Source organism: Schistocerca americana, chromosome 2 (genome assembly GCF_021461395.2).
Source record: "Schistocerca americana isolate TAMUIC-IGC-003095 chromosome 2, iqSchAmer2.1, whole genome shotgun sequence".
Taxonomy (NCBI): Eukaryota; Metazoa; Arthropoda; class Insecta; order Orthoptera; family Acrididae; genus Schistocerca; species Schistocerca americana.
Window position 1 is genome coordinate 544,342,895 of NC_060120.1, and position 23,921 is coordinate 544,366,815.

The 23,921-nt window shown below is 40.0% G+C and overlaps 1 protein-coding gene across 2 annotated transcripts in view; it reads right to left on the reverse strand.

Moving 5' to 3' along the window:
- Window positions 1-23,921, reverse strand: part of LOC124595022 (tyrosine--tRNA ligase, mitochondrial) — a 111,386-nt gene that overhangs the window by 34,159 nt on the left and 53,306 nt on the right. The window contains exon 7 of one of the 2 annotated variants that reach the window (XM_047133572.1): window positions 7,630-7,818. The exons of the other annotated variant lie outside the window; for it this stretch is intronic. Coding sequence (XP_046989528.1) covers window positions 7,630-7,818 — 189 coding nt within the window. The remainder of the gene's footprint in view (window positions 1-7,629; window positions 7,819-23,921) is intronic. 2 annotated transcript variants of the gene reach the window in all.

Sequence of the window (23,921 nt, forward strand, 5' to 3'; positions counted from 1 at the left end):
AGACATCCCAGTTGGTGCGATGTAAGTCAACATAGAATCAAAGCATTCACATCTTCCATTGGCTTGTGGATGGAGAGGACTTGTCCTTAACTTCTTCATATCCAATAAATTACACAATTCCTTGAATTTATCTGATATTAAGTTCATTTCCTGATCAGATATTATTGTTTCAGGCACTCCAAACTTCAGTATCCAATTATTCACAAGTGCCTCTGCCACTGTTGCTGCCTGCTGGTTTGGCATCGCGACCACTTATACGGATCTTGAAAAATTATCTATGACTGTGAGTCTGAACTTATTCCCTGCAGGTGTTTTATTGACTGGGCCTAAAGCATCAGTCCCCAGAAATTTGATTGGTGCTAATGCTTCAAGTAAGTCCTGCAACGATACTCTCGTTTAGACACAAATCCACTCTCTAAGCAAATGATGCAATTCCCCACATAATGGTTTACAATCATCTATGCATTATTCCACCAATACCTTTCTGCTACTTTTGTGCTGGTAGAACTGTAACCTCCATGACCTGCTAATATGTGACCATGAGCTTCTGTTAGCACTCTATTCCTTAGCTTGCTGGTACCACTACCCACAGTCCCAACTTGGTTTCTCTCCATAGCAACTCATCCTGCATACAAAACTGTGACTGCTTGAAATACTGCTCACAGTTTTCATCCTCCCCCCATGAACCATGGACCTTGTCATTGGTGGGGAGGCTTGCGTGCCTCAACGATACAGATAGCCGTACCGTAGGTGCAACCACAACGGAGGGGTATCTGTTGAGAGGCCAGACAAACGTGTGGTTCCTGAAGAGGGGCAGCAGCCTTTTCAGTAGTTGCAGGGGCAACAGTCTGGATGATTGACTGATCTGGCCTTGTAACACTAACCAAAATGGCCTTGCTGTTGTGGTACTGCAAACAGCTGAAAGCAAGGGGAAACTACAGCCGTAATTTTTCCCGAGGGCATGCAGCTTTACTGTATGGTTAAATGATGATGGCGTCCTCTTGGATAAAATATTCCGGAGGTAAAATAGTCCCCCATTCGGATCTCCGAGCGGGGACTACTCAAGAGGACGTCGTTATCAGGAGAAAGAAAACTGGCGTTCTACGGATCGGAGCGTGGAATGTCAGATCCATTAATCGGGCAGGTAGGTTAGAAAATTTAAAACGGGAAATGGATAGGTTAAAGTTAGATATAGTGGGAATTAGTGAAGTTCGGTGGCAGGAGGAACAAGACTTCTGGTCAGGTGAATACAGGGTTATAAATACAAAATCTGACTAAACCAGAGGTTGTACAGAGTTTCAGGGACAGCATATGGGAACAATTGACAGGAATGGGGGAAAGAAATACAGTAGAAGACAAATGGGTAGCTCTGAGGGATGAAGTAGTGAAGGCAGCAGAGGATCAAGTAGGTAAAAAGACGAGGGCTGGTAGAAATCCTTGGGTAACAGAAGAAATATTGAATTTAATTGATGAAAGGAGAAAATATAAAAATGCAGTAAATGAAGCAGGCAAAAAGGAATACAAACGTCTCAAAAATGAGATCGACAGGAAGTGCAAAATGGCTAAGCAGGCATGGCTAGAGGACAAATGTAAGGATGTAGAGGCTTATCTCACTAGCGGTAAGATAGATACAGCCTACAGGAAAATTAAAGAGACCTTTGGAGAAAAGAGAGCCACTTGTATGAATATCAAGAGCTCAGATGGAAACCCAGTTCTAAGCAAAGAGGGGAAAGCAGAAAGGTGGAAGGAGTATATAGAGGGTCTATACAAGGGCGATGTACTTGAGGACAATATTATGGAAATGGAAAAGGATGTAGATGAAGATGAAATGGGAGATACGATACTATGTGAAGAGTTTGACAGAGCACTGAAAGACCTGAGTCGAAACAAGGCCCCAGGAGTAGACAAAATTCCTTTAGAACTACTGACGGCCTTGGGAGAGCCAGTCCTGACAAAACTCTACCATCTGGTGAGCAAGATGTACGAGACAGATGAAATACCCTCAGACTTCAAGAAGAATATAATAATTTCAAAGAAAGCAGGTGTTGACAGATGTGAAAATTACCGAACTATCAATTTAATAAGCCACAGCTGCAAAATACTAATGCGAATTATTTACAGACGAATGGAAAAACTGGTAGAAGCCGATCTCGGCGAAGATCAGTTTGGATTCCGCAGGAATGTTGGAACACGTGAGGCAATACTGACCCTACGACTTATCTTAGAAGAAAGATTAAGGAAGGGCAAACCTACATTTCTAGCATTTGTAGACTTAGAGAAAGCTTTTGACAATGTTGACTGGAATACTCTCTTTCAAATTCTAAAGGTGGTAGGGGTAAAATACAGGGAGCGAAAGGCTATTTACAATTTGAACAGAAACCAGGTGGCAGTTATAAAGAGTCAAGGGGCATGAAAGGGAAGCAGTGGTTGGGAAGGGAGTGAGACAGGGTTGTAGCCTACCCCCAATGTTACTCAATCTGTATATTGAGCAAGCAGTAAAGGAAACAAAAGAAAAATTCGGAGTAGGTATTAAAATCCAGGGAGAAGAAGTAAAAACTTTGAGGTTTGCCGATGACATTGTAATTCTGTCAGAGACAGAGGACTTGGAAGAGCAGTTGAACGGAATGGACAGTGTCTTGAAAGGAGGATATAAGATGAACATCAACAAAAGTAAAACGAGGATAATGGAATGTAGTCGAATTAAGTCCAGTGATGCTGAGGGAATTGGATTAGGAAATGAGACACTTAAAGTAGTAAAGGATTTTTGCTATTTGGGGAGCAAAATAACTGATGATGGTCGAAGTAGAGAGGATATAAAATGTAGACTGGCAATGGGAAGGAAAGCGTTTCTGAAGAAGAGAAATTTGTTAACATCGAGTATAGATTTAAGTGTCCGGAAGTCATTTCTGAAAGTATTTGTATGGAGTGTAGCCATGTATGGAGGTGAAACATGGACAATAAATAGTTTGGACAAGAAGACAATAGAAGCTTTCGAAATGTGGTGCTACAGAAGAATGTTGAAGATTAGGTGGGTAGATCACGTAACTAATGAGGAGGTATTGAATAGAATTGGCGAGAAGAGAAGTTTGTGGCACAACTTGACTAGAAGAAGGGATCGGTTGGTAGGACATGTCCTGAGGCATCAAGGGATCACAAATTTAGCATTGGAGGGCAGTGTGGAGGGTAAAAATCGTAGAGGGAGACCAAGAGATGAATACACTAAGCAGATTCAGAAGGATGTAGGTTGCAGTAGGTACTGGGAGATGAAGGAGCTTGCACAGGATAGATTAGCATGGAGAGCTGCATCAAACCAGTCTCAGGACTGAAGACCACAACATTTTCATCTGCTCTCTGTGCAGTCCACCACTCCTGATGCTCATTACCTCCAATATGTAATACTGCTAATTTTCTACTTATGCCATCTACATTTCTTAACTTCTTCCCAGGTTTACACATGACTTCGAAATCAAATTCACTTGGTCTTACTGTACATCGTGTCAGCCTTAACCCCAACAGCCATCTTAACCTCACATGGTCTGTTATCACAAACTTTTTACCATACTGATAATATTTGAAATACGTGACTCTATAAATACCAATACGGCTTGACATCTCTTTCTGCATTGTGGAATAATTTCTTTCTGTGGAATTTACTTTTCTTTATGTGTAAGATACCAGACCTTACACAACTTCTACCTCTTTTGACAACACAAAGCCACATGCATGGTTTGATGCATCACATGATATAATAAATCCAGAAAATCAGGCTCGATGTTAAACCTTCTTTTAGCTCCTCAAAAGCGTGCTAACTCTTCTGACCACACAAATTTAGTACCCTATTTTAACAAATGGGTCTACAGTCTGGCAATACCTGCAAATCCTTTCACAAACCAGCAGTAATAGTTTGCGACTCCGACAAATGACTGTAACTCCTTTAGACAATTTGGTACAGGAAATTTATGTGCAGCTCTCACCAATCTTGGGTCCGTCTTAACCTCGACCTTTACTTATGATATGACCTAGGTATGCAACCTCTTTCATCACAAAATTACACTTTTCTGTACTCAGTTTTAACTTTTCTCCTTTTAACCTTAGGGATATTTCAGTTAATCACTGCATACGCAGTTTTGTATCACTCCCATGTCATCAAGATAAACTAAGCATTGGTGTGGTTTTAAACCACTGAGTATGCCATCAAAAAATCTCTGAAACGTTGCAGGTGGATTTTTTTAATCCAAGTGGCATTCTTCTGTATTTGTAGTGTGCCCAAGGTGTTGAAAATGCTGTTTTGTATCAATCCTGGGGGTGAAACTTATATCTGTATAATAACTACTCTTCAAATCCATTGTTGAAAAATAATCTGCATTGCCCTAAATGGTCCAAGATTTCTGTGCTGATTGGCAAAGGGTAGGCATCCATTTAGGTTTTCACATTTAGATGTCTGTCACCGCAACAGAACGTATACTTTTGTGTTCCATATATTGATTTTTATGACACAATAACTTTTCCTGCCACCCTGCCCCATGCACTATTACTTTCTTCAGTTATTCCACCTTTCAGCTGTTGATCAATAAATTCCTCCAAAGTTGGCTGTAAGTACCTTGGTTTTCTGTAAGGTTTGCCATAGATTGGTGATTCATTTCTCGTTGATATGCAGTGCTGTGTAATATGCATAGCTGATAATGGCCCTTTTGGAAAAAAATAAATCCCTAAAAAACAAAACTAATTTTTTCATTCATTTCCTGTTGTTTCCCTCTAGGTGCTTCACTTTTCCTTGTAATGCAATTTCAGCTGCATTCGGCGATTGTCCATTGCAGAGACCCTTCATGTCCCACTTTTGCTGCAGGATATCCATATTACAATTAACAACCCCTTTATTAAGCCTACGTCCTCTGTGCTAAAATTATCTATAAAAATAGATACCTTCTTTTGAGCCTTTATTTCTTGTATGCGTACTTGACAAAGCAATCCGCCTGATCTAATACTTCAATCTCTTCTAACAGCTGCCCCACACACAAAATTCCTACCAACAACCTCAACACTTCCCCAAAGTAACTTCCCAGTACCCTTAGGTACACAATCAGGCAAACCAAGTCTTAGTGTGATCATTCATGGTTAAATCGGTTCGCGACAGACTCCCTTTGCAACATTGCTCACTGGCAATGGCTTCAACTAACTGAAACACTTTTCCGTCAAGTTCCACCCTATGTTGCTGAAGATCGATTATGGCACAAAGATATAAGAAATCTAATCCTAGAATCATGTCGCAGCCCTCACTCACATGTGGCACAATCTCTACACATTGTTTAAATTGAACTGTATCCAGGCAAAAGTCTATGTCCACCAATCCTAACGGTGTGACATCTTTACTCCTCACACCACGCAACTGTACCGTCGTGGGTCTTATTTGCTTATGTTTCACCAGATCACTACTGGCTACTGACATGCACCCCTGTGTCCATGCAATTCTTTTTTCCTATTATTCCTCTTATAGTACAATCCACTTCTGCAAATGATTTCGTAGCATCCAGTCTTAGTGGGAATGTTCACTGGTGGACCTAGGGTTCCCGTTGGTGTTTTCACATCGAGGCTGGTGACACTGCCTCCTTACATGCCCTGTTCGTCCACTCCTGAAACATTTTATATTATCTGCAAACACTGTCCATTTACCCTGCATTCCAGTCGACAAATTATTCTTGTCACAAGCTATTGATAACCACACTGCTGTGCGCAAATCCGTTGGACCGCCTGTCCGTACATCTCTTGACTCTTCCACAAGCAACTCTCTTAAAAAACCATCGAGCACCCTCTGCTTAGCTTCGTGCAAAATAATTTCATTGACTACAGCATCCTGTCCAAATTCATAGATACATCCATTAATTTTCTTTATTGTATCCAACTGTATTCTTTATTGTATCCAGGAACTATTCCACAGTTTCCGTATTTCTTTTAATTATTACCCCTAATTGTTCCTAGAGTGTAGGGCACTATTTCATTTCGTTTATCTATGAATTAAATATTATTTAAATTCTTTGAATGTTATGGCTCCCTTAAGAGTTTCTGTATACCCTACATAAATTTTACCTTCCCCTATTACCCTCTATTTTGCAAAACTCATTAAGTCCTTATCAGACCAACCTTCCATCTCAGCCAGGCCTGCACATTCTTAGTTGCCTTGCCAGAAAAAGGAACAGTTAAACAAGTGTCTGACAAATATACACCCTGATGTGACGACTGCAATTCTACCAACCCTCGCAGTTCTGTATTATCCACTGTTGGTTGTACTATCTTTCTTAACGATATGCGTACTGCTTCCGGCTCTGACACACCTTGCACCTCTAGTTCTGTTAAAGCGTTGTCCTTGAGAACACTTATTTTGAGAACTAACATTCACAAGACAAAAAAACAAAATACATTAACTTAATTCTTATGTCTAATCATGAGCCATCTCAAACCCTGGCACTGTTAGATATATGCTCATAATTACATATATATAACATTTTACTAGAACTGATTCCGTACATGACACTGAGTAGCCCTCAAGGTAACACAGTGCACTTCTAACAGGCACTAACCAAACTTGATCCCATTACCTCTAAAACTAGACAAATCGAATGGTGCTCTACTCACAGTAAAATCTACTTTACCAAATGCACACCTGTCAACCTTTTCTCCATCATCCAAATAAAATCAAAAATTTTTGGACTCACTGTACCGTGTGCTGCTGGTTCAGACATTACTCTAAGAAGGTGATGTCAATGATCTGACACCAGTGTTAGATGACCTATGGGTCATCATCTGTGGAGAGGAAATGAGATGGCAGTATGACAGTAGATTTGTCTAATTAACTTCTTTATTCTGGTTCTCAGCTGTAATATATCAGGAATGGCTTGGTGGAGATGTCCAGTTGTCTCTCACGAAACAATAGAGGTCCAGCATTGCTTACAGAGCAAAGAGCAGGGTTGAGCGTGGCATCACTTGAATGCTGTTGTCAGCGGTGTCTCTGGCTGCACTGTGATGACAGCGTGTGGCACAGCTGATGATACTCATACTGCGCAAGCAACTGTGACCTCCTTCCTGCGAGCATGCGACTCTCTGCTCTGGTGGCAGCTGCTCTCGTGACTCAGGGCACACTGCCCCGTCCCTTGGTCGAACAACAGTCATACTGTATTATGGGATATTGCTCCGGGAGTCAAAGGTTCATGGCACAGTCTGTGATACTGAGACAAGAATATTTTAGTATATGAATGGCTTAGTACTTATACGCTCCAGACTAAGTTTGAGTAGGGCTTAAGGCATGTACTCTAAACACTTCTGTGGAGGCAATTGAGGAAAGACTTCTGTTCTTCCACTAGGGAACTGTAGCATCAGCTGTTGCTATGCCACGTCCAGCTGGCTCTGCTTCGCAACGCCTGTTGGCTGTGATTCCTTCGCAACAATAACACTCTCACTGCCTGCAGTGGGCTTTGTAGCAATTCAATTCCGCTCTGGCGCACTTTTTGACTGAATACTGTCAATGCACTACAATATTATTCTCTTAGCCAGCATATATCTGTTCAGTCTACATTTCAAAATTTTTACTCCTCTGAATGTGAAGGTTTTCTAAAATATGAAATTACATCCACTTACTTTCAGTAGAAAAGCAGCCAGCTTCTAATGCTAACTGATAAATTGTCATGCCTGGTTTCAGCAAAAGTTCACACATTCTTGCTTCTTTAAAAACCTGTGTAATATCTTCTGCAGACATCTTGCTAAGAGCATCCACTCCCTTGTCATAGAGAGCAGTAGTTATCTGTAAAGCCGAGGAAAGACCACTTTCTGCAACAGAGATAAACATTTGCTTCATTGTATTTACGTAAAAATTTGTTCCGTAACTGCCAGAGACCATCCAGAGAGGAATCACAAAATAATTAGAAGATACAGTCTTCAGCGTGCATAGTTTAGAACAGCCAAAGCAATGTAGCTACTGCTGATGAAGTGTACAGCAACCAAAAAATAAACAAATAAAAATAAAACATATTGAGAAATGTATCAGATGACCAATTTACATTGAAAGAGGAACAGATCATATGGGTTGACATTCTGGAAAGTGGGTTAATATACGATAATGGCCTGAATATAAATCCCATTTATTCTCCAAAAACTCAGCCTTGTAAAATTATGGTACAGCTTCTCTGTGTGACACAACGAATACCATCATGTTTTTGCATTATAGAAATTTCAATTGTAGAGCTCGTTCCTTAGCTTGAAATGAAGAAACAAACTTTTTAATTTCTCGTATTTATAGTCCAAATTTCAGATTCACAGTTATTCTAGATACCTGACATTGTCAGCTAGAAAGTGATCATGAATTAAATGTAAAGAAAACTTCAGGTATGAAGTTTTTATTGCATTGATTGCCTGTATGTACAGTGCATTACTAGTTTTGCCAGGGCTAAGCTACCATCTTCAGATCCCTAAGGTTACAAAAATATAAATGTTACACTGTTGTAGCTGTAATTGTAAATTAACCATTTTATGTAAGTTCTTATTTACATACTCTCAGTGCACAGGCTATGAAATAATGCAGTGCGATGAACTGCACATTTGTTTTTGTACTATCGTAACAGACTGTGATATAAAAAATATAAAATCACCTTTACATAAGTAATTACAGTAAGTGTATAAATTCCTATAATGCCTAAAATAACATTACCTCATGATAAAAAGAGAGTTATGTGTGATCACGTACCAGTACCACCCCAAGGGTATCTTGAAGTCAGCAACGGAATTGGAAGTTTCTATTTGGCGTTGATAGCAGTCATGCAGAATTCAGTGGACCCATGGAGGACACCTGCTGAGCCTTCAGTGGCTCAATGCCATGAGTGCCCTCTGGCTACCACAATATAGGATGGCCAGTGTCAGCCAGACAGCACACTTGCCCTCTTTGCTATGACACCATTGTTTCTCCTTAGTTTGGAGAGCCTCTTTCTTGTTGACACTGAGAGCTGGATTCTGTTTCTTGCTGCATTATCTGTAAAGAGTCTTTGTTCAATTGGAGAACCCCAAGTTAAGTAAGTCTTCTGTTTACTGTCTTAACTTGTTCGTTACTCATTTCAGCTCCCACCACTCTGTAGCCTGCCTCTCCTTACCATTGTGTATGAAGTTGTACACAACAAGTAAAACATTAAAAAATATAAATGCGTCCTCAAGGCAACATAGAGTCATACAGGTATGGCACATCAAGAAGTGTTGCACATGACTGAGTTGACAGCCAGTGTCATCTTGCCAGATACCAGTGTGCTGACAGAATAATACAGAAGAATACCCCCATATGGTAGCAGTCTCATGAATAACAACATGTATTTTCTAGTTTTGTTTTTTGTTTTTAAGAATATACTGGCTGAGTCGCATAAGATGTAACACCCCCTTTATTCCGGGGGTGATTGCACGTATCGACATGCAGTTTTCGGCAAATCATAGCGGACTATGGGGCACATTTGTTGGTACATTCACAATAATCACAACGTTTATATTGACCGAGATAATGAGGCAAGTACATATTTTTTAAATGGGACGCTATACTTTTTTTACCATCATTCGATCGCTCTGGAAAAGACACGTATAGTGATGTAACGCTTGTTGCTGTTGTGATTCAAACTTTGCTTAAAAGAGGGCGGATGAGGATTTACCTACGTAGCGTAGGCCGTGCATGCTGCATATAGAGCACGGCAACTCAGCCTGCGGGTCGCGCGAGACGTGTTTACGGTCTGCAGCTGCTTCCGACCACCTCGACCTTCAATCATACAATATTTCCCAGCATCTTTTAAGCGAAGTTTGAATCACAATAGCAACATGCGTTACATCACTATATGCGTCTTTTCCAGAGTGTTCGAATGATGGTAAAGAAAGTATAGTGTCCCATTCAAAAAACATGTACTTGCCTCATTATCTCGGTCAATATAAACATTGTGATTATTGTGCACGTACAAAAGTATGTGCCTCATAGTCAGCTATGATTCGTCAAACACCGCTTGTCGATACGTGCAATCACCAACGGAATAATGGGGGTGTGACGTCTTATGCGACTCACCCTTTATGTGGACATACGAGAGAATACAATGTGAGTTACTTAAAATGTAAAATAGTACAATGCCAGTCATTTAAAATGGAAAATAGAATAAGTAATAATATTTTTTCTATCTTTTTAGGTAGGAAAAAAAAATTTGTTAAAGGCTGAATGAATGGCATCAAGTGGGACACCGTATAGATAACAGTATGAGAATCGTTCACTTTATTGGACTAAGGCATATTGCCTACTTTTCCTATCTATGATATTTATTTAGTTTCCATAACAGATAGCTGAATTACACAATATATAACTCTTTCGAATATTATGCTTTTATCATTGTCTTGATAATGCTTTACTGTTTCTCACTAAAACGTCAGACACTGTATCAGATTGTTTTATAGAAATCCACTGTCGTAAGTGCCTGTCTCTTGGTAAGTCCATAAAAAATTGTACTCTATGTTGGATAATGCCCTGATGTCTACCAAAATACTGATGACAATTTTGTGGTTTTGTTGTAACTCTGGGATATAAACATATATTGTACCTTAGTAGTTCCGTACCTGCCATCCTTCTCACTTGTAATTCTGTGTATCCCTATATACTTACCCTGTGTATCACCCTATAAAGCCAGCAAATGTCATGGTATCTCCCTGTAAATTATTATAGTATCACATCTTGATAATCACACTGTTCAGTTGTTACTTAGCCATCAATTGACGTCGTAGTTATTGATAAACAAAATTTCACCAACTGAAATTTATCTTCTATTATTTCCTTGCTCCAGACCTCATATTATTACCATGGGATAAGAAAATGTATATGTGAGTACTCACTGTGAAATATGTAATTGTCGACTTTAAATCCACAATCTAGACCTATGGTTACGGCATGTCCTCATACGTATACATCAGTTATTCTCATAAGCCAAGATGCTATCACTTTTATTCCATGTTTTGTGTATTGATGTATACATTACAATTAAACAAGTATGTAATATATAACTGGAAATTTCAATATGACATCTACTGTGAGATGAAAAGTATAATACACGATACTACAATTTGTAAAAGGAGACAGTCTGTCATAGTCCTTTAAAGTGAACGATTCTCATACTGCTATTTATATTGTGTCGCAATTGACAGTCTTCATTCAGTCTTTAACAAATGTTTAATGTTACTTGCATTATTGGAAATAATTTTTTGGTCTAAAAAGAATGACAAAATGTTATTACTTATTGTATTTTCCTTTTTAGATAACTGACATTGTACTATTTTCCATTTTAAATGATTCACATTGTATTCTATATATATATATATATATATATATATATATAAAAAACCTGGAAAACGTGTTGTTATTCATGAGACTGCTGCCATCTGGTGGTACTCCTCTGTATAATTCTGTTAGCCCAACTGCTACCTGGCAGTATGTAGCTGGCTGCCAACTCAGACACATGCGGCACTTCTTGATGTGCCACACCTGTAGGATTCTGTATCGCCATGAGGACACAGTTACATTTTTTAATGTTTTATGCTCTTTTCATCCTGAGGTAATGTTATCTTAGGCAGATCACTGTAGTAATTTACGAAAAGGTAATTCTATATTTTTTAATTTCAAATTCACAGCTCATTACAATGGTACAAATACACACACATGCAGTTTATCGCACAGCTTGATTTCATAACCAGTGCACTGGGGTATGTCAAAAAGAACTTACATAAAAGCATTAGTTTACGGTTACAACTAAAACAGTGTAATAGTTTTGTAATTTTTGTAACCTTGCAGATCTGAAGATGGCAGCTTAGTCCTGCTGAAACTAGCCATCCAGTGTACCTATATGCAATTAAAGCAATATAAACTTTATATCAGAAGCCTTCTTTCCACAGATATTCATTATGCGAGAGACCGTCTAATACAGAAGCTGGCAAAAGCTATGGCTTAGTCAAATCGAATGTGCTGTGTTGGATCACTTTGGAGAGAGAATAAGTTGCAAACTGCCAATTTATGCAGGATGTACTATAGAGGGCCAAAAGCTTGGAAGTATTCTAAATTTGAAGTTAGGGTTCCTTCCGTTGTATAAAATAACAGGAAAGATGAAATACCTGTCTTTCAATAAATAATCCAATTGGGGATCTTGGAAAGTGTGAAGGCCTTAAACATACCTCAGACAGAAGTCTGTATGATCACTAGTTAGTGCTATAGGTTTATGCATAGAAATGGCGTGCTGTACTTTAGGTTTATGCATAGCAGTGGTGTGTCGTGCTTTAGGTTTATGCATAGAAGTGGTGTGTCTATACAACAAAGTACTTCACTATGCTGCCTGAAAATTTTACAGAGATATAGATCAACGTCAAACGCATAATCCAAATGCAGTAGGAGCACTTGCACCCTACACACAATGGCAATACTTACGAGACAATCATCTTTTGGAATATGCTGAGCAATAAGGCAGGGTAATATAAACAGGCAGAAGTATCTATTAAGAAAAAGTGGAAATCAATAACAGATAATTTTCATGAAGTTATCACTTTCATGTGTGCCCAGACCTTATGGTTATGGAGGACTGACGGCACTTACCAGTCCCCCGATCATGAAACCTGTACACAGCCAATGAAGGCTTGCCATTTAGAATGACTTGGAGCACATGGGATTTTTAAGCATCCCAACCTATTTGGAGGCAGTTTGTAATGAAGCAGGCTGTATTGGGTCATGTGGTGTACCTGACACAGCAGGTTTCATATTATACGATACATGCTAAAATGTGGGTAGTGTGTAAGGATACTTAGTGAATATGGTCACTTAGTGCAACAGTGTGAAATACACTCCTGGAAATGGAAAAAAGAACACATTGACACCGGTGTGTCAGACCCACCATACTTGCTCCGGACACTGCGAGAGGGCTGTACAAGCAATGATCACACGCACGGTACAGCGGACACACCAGGAACCGCGGTGTTGGCCGTCGAATGGCGCTAGCTGCGCAGCATTCGTGCACCGCCGCCGTCAGTGTCAGCCAGTTTGCCGTGGCATACGGAGCTCCATCGCGGTCTTTAACACTGGTAGCATGCCGCGACAGCGTGGACGTGAACCGTATGTGCAGTTGACGGACTTTGAGCAAGGGCGTATAGTGGGCATGCGGGAGGCCGGGTGGACGTACCGCCGAATTGCTCAACACGTGGGGCGTGAGGTCTCCACAGTACATCGATGTTGTCGCCAGTGGTCGGCGGAAGGTGCACGTGCCCGTCGACCTGGGACCGGACCGCAGCGACGCACGGATGCACGCCAAGACCATAGGATCCTACGCAGTGCCGTAGAGGACCGCACCGCCACTTCCCAGCAAATTAGGGACACTGTTGCTCCTGGGGTATCGGCGAGGACCATTCGCAACCGTCTCCATGAAGCTGGGCTACGGTCCCGCACACCGTTAGGCCGTCTTCCGCTCACGCCCCAACATCGTGCAGCCCTCCTCCAGTGGTGTCGCGACAGGCGTGAATGGAGGGACGAATGGAGACGTGTCGTCTTCAGCGATGAGAGTCGCTTCTGCCTTGGTGCCAATGATGGTCGTATGCGTGTTTGGCGCCGTGCAGGTGAGCGCCACAATCAGGACTGCATACGACCGAGGCACACAGGGCCAACACCCGGCATCATGGTGTGGGGAGCGATCTCCTACACTGGCCGTACACCACTGGTGATCGTCGAGGGGACACTGAATAGTGCACGGTACATCCAAACCGTCATCGAACCCATCGTTCTACCATTCCTAGACCGTCAAGGGAACTTGCTGTTCCAACAGGACAATGCACGTCCGCATGTATCCCGTGCCACCCAACGTGCTCTAGAAGGTGTAAGTCAACTACCCTGGCCAGCAAGATCTCCGGATCTGTCCCCCATTGAACATGTTTGGGACTGGATGAAGTCGTCTCACGCGGTCTGCACGTCCAGCACGAACGCTGGTCCAACTGAGGCGCCAGGTGGAAATGGCATGGCAAGCCGTTCCACAGGACTACATCCAGCATCTCTACGATCGTCTCCATGGGAGAATAGCAGCCTGCATTGCTGCGAAAGGTGGATATACACTGTACTAGTGCCGACATTGTGCATGCTCTGCTGCCTGTGTCTATGTGCCTGTGGTTCTGTCAGTGTGATCATGTGATGTATCTGACCCCAGGAATGTGTCAATAAAGTTTCCCCTTCCTGGGACAATGAATTCGCGGTGTTCTTATTTCAATTTCCAGGAGTGTAGTTGTAATGAAAACGTTAAACTGTGTCACAGACCAATTAATGTACGCTCTTAATCAGGTAAAGTAATGTACAGTTACGATAAGTCATTATCACTGTGATATGAATTTCGGGGTGTTTTGAAGAGAGAGAACAAGTTCTGGAATCAGTGTTAATAGTGTATAAATGGACCTTTTTCAGTCAGTTTTGTAATTATAATTCAATTAGTAAAATTCATTGTTTACCATAAAACAAATTAAGTAATTAATGTTTCTAGAAGATTCAATGGAGAAATTAAGTGCAATGTCAACATATTACGAAAACTAGAGAATACTCGTTTAGACTGGAGACATAACCTGATTCAGAAACACAATCTGTATCATAAATAATGTTAGAAGAACGATTCATTAATTTTTTGTAACATGATTTAAAGATTTTGTGATGTGCGTAATTATTCCGTATTTTAGCCTTCAAATGTCGTAAAAAGTCATTTTGAACATTTGAGTTGCAATTTTGATGTTGTAGAAATATTACCAGCTCAAAATTGTTTCATAAAATTGCTTAATTAATTAAACTATGTAAAGATATACGAGAATGTTCTGGACTGAATAATAAGAACTTAATTGTTAACTGTACGTATGTTTCAAAATTGCACTTGTAAAAGATCGTTAATTTCGGAAATATGCATTATCATTGTACTTTTTTAATTTCTACTAAAACTCTGTAATGTCAGTTTTTGCTGGATTAACTTATTGCAATTGTAACATCAAACATGAAATAACATAATAATGTCAAAGAACGTAGTTGTTAAAAGATGTATAAATACAGCTTGTCCAAAGCCCGGGAATGCGGTTGGAATATTATCTAGTGTGTTCTGGTTCCTGTTTAGTTGGGACAGTCAGCTGTCGTATACATGTGTGAAAGTAAACAAGTATTGTGAACAGATTAATTGGTGTACGTCTGTTAGTGACCCAAGACTTTCTGTAGCGAAGTTATCACTTAAAAAGAAGAAGAAGATACAATCGGCTCTACTGTGTTAAACCTGAATTGATGGGATGCTACGTTAGATTTGGTGAATGTATGAGAAGTTATGTTAGATTTGACATTGGAGCTGTGCTTCTGGACCTGGTTATGTTTTAAATAGTTTGATGAGCTGTAAAATTACGTTTAAAGTTCCATCAATGGAGCTTCCAGGTCCCCAGATCATGAAACCTGTACCCTGCCAATGAAGGTACACCATTTAGAATGACCTGGGGGTCGTGTGGCTTTTATCCATCTCAATCAATCTTCAGACAGTTCCATCAATGGAGCTTCTAGGTATGACTATCCTGGTGAAGGGAAGAGGGAGCGCTTTATTAAATCCACTTATACTTCCACCTTCTGACCAGCTGGTATCACAATGAAATGATGAAAGAAAAGCACATGAAACTTGTAAAGATGCACTTAACACATTATCTTAACTGTCACTGAAGAAGGGGGGAGTGGGGGTGGACCACAGCACAGGAACAGGAAAAGCCTACACCACGGATGAAATAAAAAAACTTGAGAAAGACCTAACACTATTATTGGAAATAAATCAGTGTTTGATAGCAGAAAAAAATGAGCTGAGAATAAAAAACAAAATACAAATTAGTGGTTCATGTGTTAATCACACAGAGAAAGCAATGCCAGAGCCTTTAGTTTTCACACAGTTCTAAATTAATGAGGAAAGCTCCACCAGCTTTTACAAACACAAATATCAAATGTCTCATCAAATCCAAGAGGTGTGCCCACTGGAGTAAGGAAGATACAAGCAAAGCCTTGTTTCGCAGTCTTTGTCCATGAAAATTTACATTTATGTAAGAAACATAAGGGGTTTACCATTACAGGGATTTATACTTTAAACAGATGGGTATCTAATCCTTTTCACTCTCGTACTGTCATTTAGCTAATTTGTTGCACCTAATGGATTCATGATTTCCTGTCAGAAAGATGACAGTAATCAATGGAAGGTCATTGAGTAAAACAGAAGTTATATCTGATGTTCCCCAAGGAAATGTTACAGGTCTTCTGTTCCTCTTAATCAGCATAAATGATTTAAGAGACTATTTGAGCAGGCCTCTTTGAACTGTTTGTTCATTATGACGTCATTTACTGCCTATTACTGCCACCAGAAGATTTAAACCAATTGCAAAATGATTTAGATAAGGTATCTGTGCGGCCTGAAAAGTGACAATAACTTCTAAATAATGAAAAGTATAAAGTCATCCACATGAGTACTAGAAGGAATCCGTTAAATTTTGGTTACATGATAAATCAAACAATATGAATGCCAGCAATTCAAATAATAACCTAGGGATTACAATTAAGAACAACTTAAATTGGAAGGATCACATAGAAAATGCAGTGGGAATGGCGAACCAAAAACCATGTTTTATTGGCAGAGCACTTAGAAGGTGCAACAGATCTACTAAAGAGACTGCCTACACTATGCTTGTCATCCTCTTCTGGAAAACTGCTGTGCGGTAAGGGATCCACACCACATAGGACACTGAAAAAATTCAAACAAAGGCAGGTCATTTTGTATTTTCACAAAATAGGAGGGAGAGTGTGACAAATATGATACGCAATACATGAGCTGGGATGGCAAACACTACAACATTGGCGTTTTTGTTGTGATGAGATCTTTTCATGAAATTTCAATACCATATTTCTCCTCTGAATGCAAAAACCTCTTGTTGACACCAACCTAGATAGGGAGAAACAATCATAATAAAATAAGAAAAATCAGAGTTTGCAAGGAAAGGTTTAAGTGTTCGTTTTTCCCATACACTATTTGAGAACAGCCAGTAGAGAAACAGGATGAAAGTGGTTTGTCGAAATCTCTGCCAGCCAGCTCAGTGTGGATTGCAGAGTAGGCGTGTAGATGTAGATAGCATCAAGTTCAAGTGAAGCAGAATAGCTGTTTGTACTGAGCTTTGATGAAACGAATGTGGACAATTATACAGTGTAAGTCATTAACTATTGTCATCTAGAATAACTCCAAAAGTATGGTAGTAGCTGAAAAGTTTGTGGGCCAAAAGTTGCATGGGACAATGGGGGCCAGAATATGACATTGGTTTTTTGTTGCTAGGTGGGATCACGTCAGAGATATAGAAGTCAACATTGTTTTTTTAAGTGGGATGCTATAGTTTGGTAGTTATTTTCTGATAGTGGCTATCGAGACAAATCCAATGATGTGTAACAGTAAGGTCTTTGAAGGTCAAAAAGGTGGCATAAATGTCCATTTACAGAAGGTGCTCGAAGTGATGACCATCGATATCAATGCAGTGCTGCAATTTTCTTATCAGGGATTGAGTGGTATTCCTTATCACTTTGGCACTTATCAAAGCACATGCTCTGACAATTCTCTCTTGCTTATCTTCAGATGTAATTGGAATGTCTTTATAAACAATGTCTTTTATGAATCCCCACAAGAAAAAATCCAGAGGCGTCGAGTCTGGCAAATGAGCTGGCCATGACACATTTCCTACACATCCAATCCAACGATTTGGGAATTGTCTCTGCAACTCATTTCTAGCCATCAGCGAAAAATGTGCTGGACACCCAGCATGTTGATACCACATTCTGTTCCTTGTTCTTAAAGGTATTTCTTCCAATAAGATACCACATTCTGTTCCTTGTTCTTAAAGGTATTTCTTCCAATAACAGGCCTAATGTTTCTTGCACAAATGTGGTGTACTTCCTACCATTACGATTTATTTTGATGAAATAGGAGCCTATAATTCTGTCCTCCAGAATCCCACATCATGCATTCACCGACCACGGTTTTTGGTGTGCAACTTGCTGCAGCCAACATGGATTTTCAGTTGCCCAATAATGCATGTTATGCAAATTAACATTTCCATGGTTCGTGAATGTAGCATCATCAGTAAATAGAATCAAACCAATAAATGTGTCATCCCTCTGAATCTGAAGTTCAGCCCATCGGCAGAATCCAATGCGATCCCATCGGCAGAATCCAATGCGATGCATACAATCCGTAACAGTTAATTCTTGGTGGAGACTGATATGGTAAGGATGATATTTATGGCGATGCAGAACTTGAACAACAATACTCTGGCCCACCCTACATTCTCTCCAATATGATGTGAACTAACACAAGGATCTCGAACCACGGTGGCAAGAGTACTAATTTCTGTTTCCTCGTTGGTAGCTTTTCTTTGCTGGATATGTTTCCGATGTGTTAACGATCCAGTTGTTCTCAGTTTATCATACACACATTTAAATGTACGACATATAGGGTGAGTATGCTGAGCATATCTTTCAGTGTATAAGTCTCTAGCTCTCACTGAATTTCGTTGGCATTTTCCGTAAATGACAAGCAAATCGACTTGTTCTTTGAAGGAATACGTCATTCACATTCGCTTGATTCAATGATACTAGTCTTACCATTCCTATTAGTGTTGTATTGAACTGTCAAATGGTGTTTATATGTCAATGGCACTTTAGTTGGATATGCCATATTCGGTAAATATTTAATATTTGCATGATATATGAGAGAGAATTGTCACAGCATGTGCTTCAATAAGTGCCGAAGCGATAATTGATAAGGAATACCACTCAATCCATGTTAAGAAGATTGCAGCACTGCATTGATACCAATGGTCATCACTTTGAACACCTTTTGTAAATGGACGTTCATGACACCTTTTTGACCTTCGTTGACCTTCAAAGACCTTACTGTTACAAATCATTGGACTCGTATCGATAGTCGCTATCAGAAAATAAGTACCAAACTATAGCATCCTATTTAAAAAAAAAAATGAAGTTGACCTTCATATCTCTAACGTGACCACACCTAGCAACAAAAAAACGATGTCATATTATGGGCCCCGTTGTCCCAAGCAACTTTTGTTCCACAAACTTTTCAACTACTATCATACTTTCAGAGTTATTCTATGTGGAAATAGTTAGTCACTCACCCTGTATGTGATCAAGAAACTGGCATCACATACAGACCACATGGACAGGTACAGGTTCATATGGCACATATTTATGGAAAACTAGAAGCAGTCTGTAAAAAATTTCTGTTGTAATGTCGGAAGAAAAAGACAATGCCGATTTCTTCAAGTTAGTCAGTGGCACTTTTGGTGTTATGAGTTCAGGAATACCTGTTAACAATGTATCTGAAGTGCTTTATTTACACATTGTATCTGTGAAAAAATGAGAGTAGGAAATATAAACCTATACTTCCTTTCCAAAGGGGTTACTCACCTCGATAAGGTCATGGCTAGGATGCCTTCGATATAAAGCATGGTTACAATTTTAACTATGTATTGAACTCAAGTTTCAACTAGAACTGCCTCAAAAATTTATCTTCCCAAATAAGAGCAGCTGGCAGAGCCTATGACCATTCATTACCAGTGAAATTCCAAAGCTGTTTCTATATCTTAATTATGAACAGAAGTATTGCAAACATTCACCATGTTACAAAAGAAACTGATGGAAAGTATGTGGCTTCCAAACCATTCACAGAACTGACACCTGGAACTGAGGATGCTCTCAATAGTAGAAGATGAACAAATGAGACACATTGCAGTATATGATTTAACTTCATCATCTTTGATAGCAGTTTCAGCATGTTCTCTAGATCTCTGTTACATCGTGGGATATATTGCTTCCAGATGCTTCATATTGCTTCCAGATGCTTCTCCATCACTTGGACATTCTAATGGCAAGATAATGGATGTCTCAAAAGACACTACAACTTGTTGATGTGTTGATAAACTATCTTGTGGTGGCTTAATCATCCCTTCAGATAAGTGGTTTAAAGTTGTTCACTGTTTAGAGGCATTATTTTTAAATTTTGATGGCAGCAGCCCCTGTAAGGACATCATGATGAGAAGTAGCTATTTCTCAAGAGGTCATCACAATGTATGCCAAAACCAGAACCTTCATCTGGATAAGACACCTCAACACAGCAACAAAGCCACAGCAGCTCCAGAAAACAGCATGCAGCTGAAGAGTTTTGCAGTTCACACTGGATCAAATTAAGGTACTTAATTGTGACCTAATAAACTAGGAACTCTTGAGATTTGTGTATTTCCAGTGTCATCAAAAATTGTATAACACTTAAAAACAGAATGAAGGTGCCAGGTTATCACTCTGTAACAGAAAATGTCGAGTCATATGATATATACATGTCATGAATCTACAGTTTCACTCTTTTCATTACAGGAAGACAATGTAAGTTTCAGGGCCATATTACAGTATGTAGTAACGTTCAGTCCCTGTTTACATTGCTTCTATTGTAACTACAATTCAATTTGCTTCAGTTTTTGTAAGTTACTGTTAGTTGAAGTGGAACTGTGTCACATCCAAAAATAAGATTAGGTCTCATGCTGCTCACCTATTGACAGTGAAGACATGCAGAAATTTTTGAGCGTTTCCAAATGCACTGGCCCAATCTTCTGTGTGACAGTCTAGTAATTATCCATCTCTTTATAGTCCCTTCCTCTCTGCGTGTTCTTTCTGAGATCAAAATGTGGCCGTCCTGTCAAACTGGTTTGAGTAGGGAAATGGAGTCTCTCTGGTTCCTTCCTTGAATGTTGTGTCATTTGCCACTGCAATTAACAGTGTAATGCCCTTGGTAAGAAGAACAGTGCAATACTCATTATTCTTGGAGGATTTTGTACCTCCTCCAGTACAGAAACTGATATTCAAAAACTGCATTTCACCTTTATGAGATTGGAGCAGTGAACAACATGGAAATTCTTTAAACTGAAGGGAAAATCTTCTAGATTATTAGGCCACATCATGTTTCTTCTGTACAATCAACATTTTTACCCCTCTGCTGGGATCTTCTTCTGGATCTTCACTGCCAAACAGCAGTGTCACATTCTCTTATTATAAAAGAGAGTATTCGTGCACTAACTTGGAAAAGTGGAGCTATTGTGTAAAATTCCTGTTGCTTCGAAAACATGCTTTAAATTCTTTATAGAGGTCTGTCTCTATGGGTTTCCATGGTTCAAGACACATTTACCATTCACCTACGCTGCAAATGATTGAGTGTGAAAGATTTGACTAGGTTTCTCTGTTTCTTACTTATTATCTGGCTCATTGAGTATCATATTTACGAAAGTTGGACAGAAAAGGATCCACAGACACACTCATCATCCTAAAATCTTTAAGTTGCAACACATAGGGAGCAGTTTTTTGAAGCTATTTTGGAATATAGGCAGGATTGTGCATGCAAAGTGTCTGGATTAGCAATAACATAATGTGTCTGGATTACCAATAACGTAATGTATGAAGAACACTCACACTACCCACCATGATGGAATGTAACAGGCAAAGCAACTCTAGGCAGATTCTAAGTCACCAAATGTCACGGGGCTACACATCTAAACAAGGTTACAGTCTACATTAATTACCCACATGTAATAACTCATTGGACTCTTGATGCAAACATCGTTTCAGTCCTTATGAAGGAATGGGACACACTTGTGGGCTGGTTACTGATGGGATGCAAAATTCTTTTGCATTTGATGAGCATATGAGATGTCGAACTCCAGACTATTTTAAAAATATTAATTTACAACATGTTAAATCAGCCCCAGCAGTATATGGGAACTGACACTGGTGTGTCCACACAGAGAGACAAAGTTTACAGGTATAAGGTTTGTGTAGTATCATAGCTTATCAATACTGCCGGATCCAGTGCCCCAAAGGTTCCCACGGCTGCTGTGAGCAGCACTTTGAACATCGTCTCCAATGAAGAACCTCCAGGCTACCAGCAAATAAAGATTGCCAGGACACTGTTATAAGTGGCAGGCACCTAAGCACTAGTCTTCTAGTTCAAGATTACTTGTAGTTGCTAGTTGGTGCCAAATGTTACACCAAGTTGTTGATAGCTAGCTCTACTAGCAACTATTCAGTGTACTTAGATGCATGCCAATGTTGGGCCTCTGAATATAGCTAGCCACAACTGTCAAAAGTTGTCAACAAAAAGAAATGGCTCTGAGCACTATGAGACTTAACATCTGTGGTCATCAGTCCCCTAGAACTTAGAACTACTTAAACCTAACTAACCTAAGGACATCACAAACATCCATGCCCGAGGCAGGATTCGAACCTGCGACCGTAGCAGTCCAGCGGTTCCGGACTGAGCGCCTAGAACCGCTAGACCACCGCGGCCGGCAGTTGTCAACACTAGCACTTCTTCAGCCACAAGTTGACTACAATATATTTATTTGAAGTGCGCTTGTGTCAACTAATCTTTTGTTTGCCTGTCCAGATTCCCACAGCGAGAGATCCCTTTGGCCACTTTCCACCTATTTATCATCAGCAGTGAATGGATACTACGACGAGAGTGTCCATGTGGTGACTGCCAGGTTTAAATTTTTCAGTACCAAGAAGCAGTCATGACAATCTCACAGATCTCCTAACACAATAAGGGAAAAGATTCTCAAGTATCCTGATCCTTATTTGCAGCAAGTTTTGCAAAAAAATGGTTCAAATGGCTCTAAGCACTATGGGACTTAACATTTGAGGTCATCAGTCCCCTAGGCTTAGAACTACTAAAACCTAACCAACCTAAGGTCAACACACACACCCATGCCCGAGGCAGCATTCAAACCTGCAACCATAGCAGCCGCGTGGTTCCGGACTGAAGCACCTAGAACCACTTGACCACAACGGCTGGCAAGTTCTGTAATCAAGACTCATGTAACAATGCTGTAAACAGTTTTCAATCAGTCAACATTTGTGCTGTAGTGCCTCGCAATAGGTGGCTTCCAAGTTGAGAACATAACAGTCCATTTGGGCTCAGCATTGACAGCCATGTATACAGCCATGCCAGCACGGTACTGGTGTGAAGTCTTGCCTGAGCTACTTCTCAGTGCATATGTGTCACTTATGCCCATCACAAAATGCATCTTGTTTTCATGTGGCAAGAACAGGCACTTTCAAGCTGTGGGCTTACAGAAAAAGAAGGCACCCTCTCCTAACATATGCCCACAGAAATCAAACTTTGCTGAACATGTTGTGTATTTTGAACCAAACAGAGCCTCTACTGTGAAGCAGAAGTGTGGTAGTTCACAATTCAAGAAATCGGTAGTCTCTTCATTGCTGCAGTGCCATTCTAACAAACTCTTTGCGAATCCAGGTGCCTCAGTTTCTTTGCTCAATCGTATTACTTATGATTTTCTTGGCAAGTCCAAGCTGCAGAAATAACACATTACGCTTATGGCACATAATGGATAAGGCATTTCAGTGCTCGGTTCTTGCGGGCTTCCTGTCATATACCAGAATTTTCAAAAGACTGTGACTTTTGCGTTCATGGAACAGTGAAAATATATTTAATCTTGATTTGTTTGATTCATTGGATTGTGTGTGGTACACAGTATGTTGTCAGTTACTCTCCTTTTGATTCGAAGGACTCTGTCTCTCACTTGTGTGGTGGATTCAAAAACTTGTTTGCTGATGGCTTAGTCAAAGCTTCTAATTTTGTTGTGTATGTGACCATGAAAGGCAATGCACAGCCTCACTTCTTCAGGGCTCATGCTGTACCACATGTGCTCCGTGAACACATTGCTTAGGAGCTTCCACAGTGGCAGGACAATTGCACCCATCATGGCCAGGCTGTGGGCATCTCAGTTAGTATTCACTA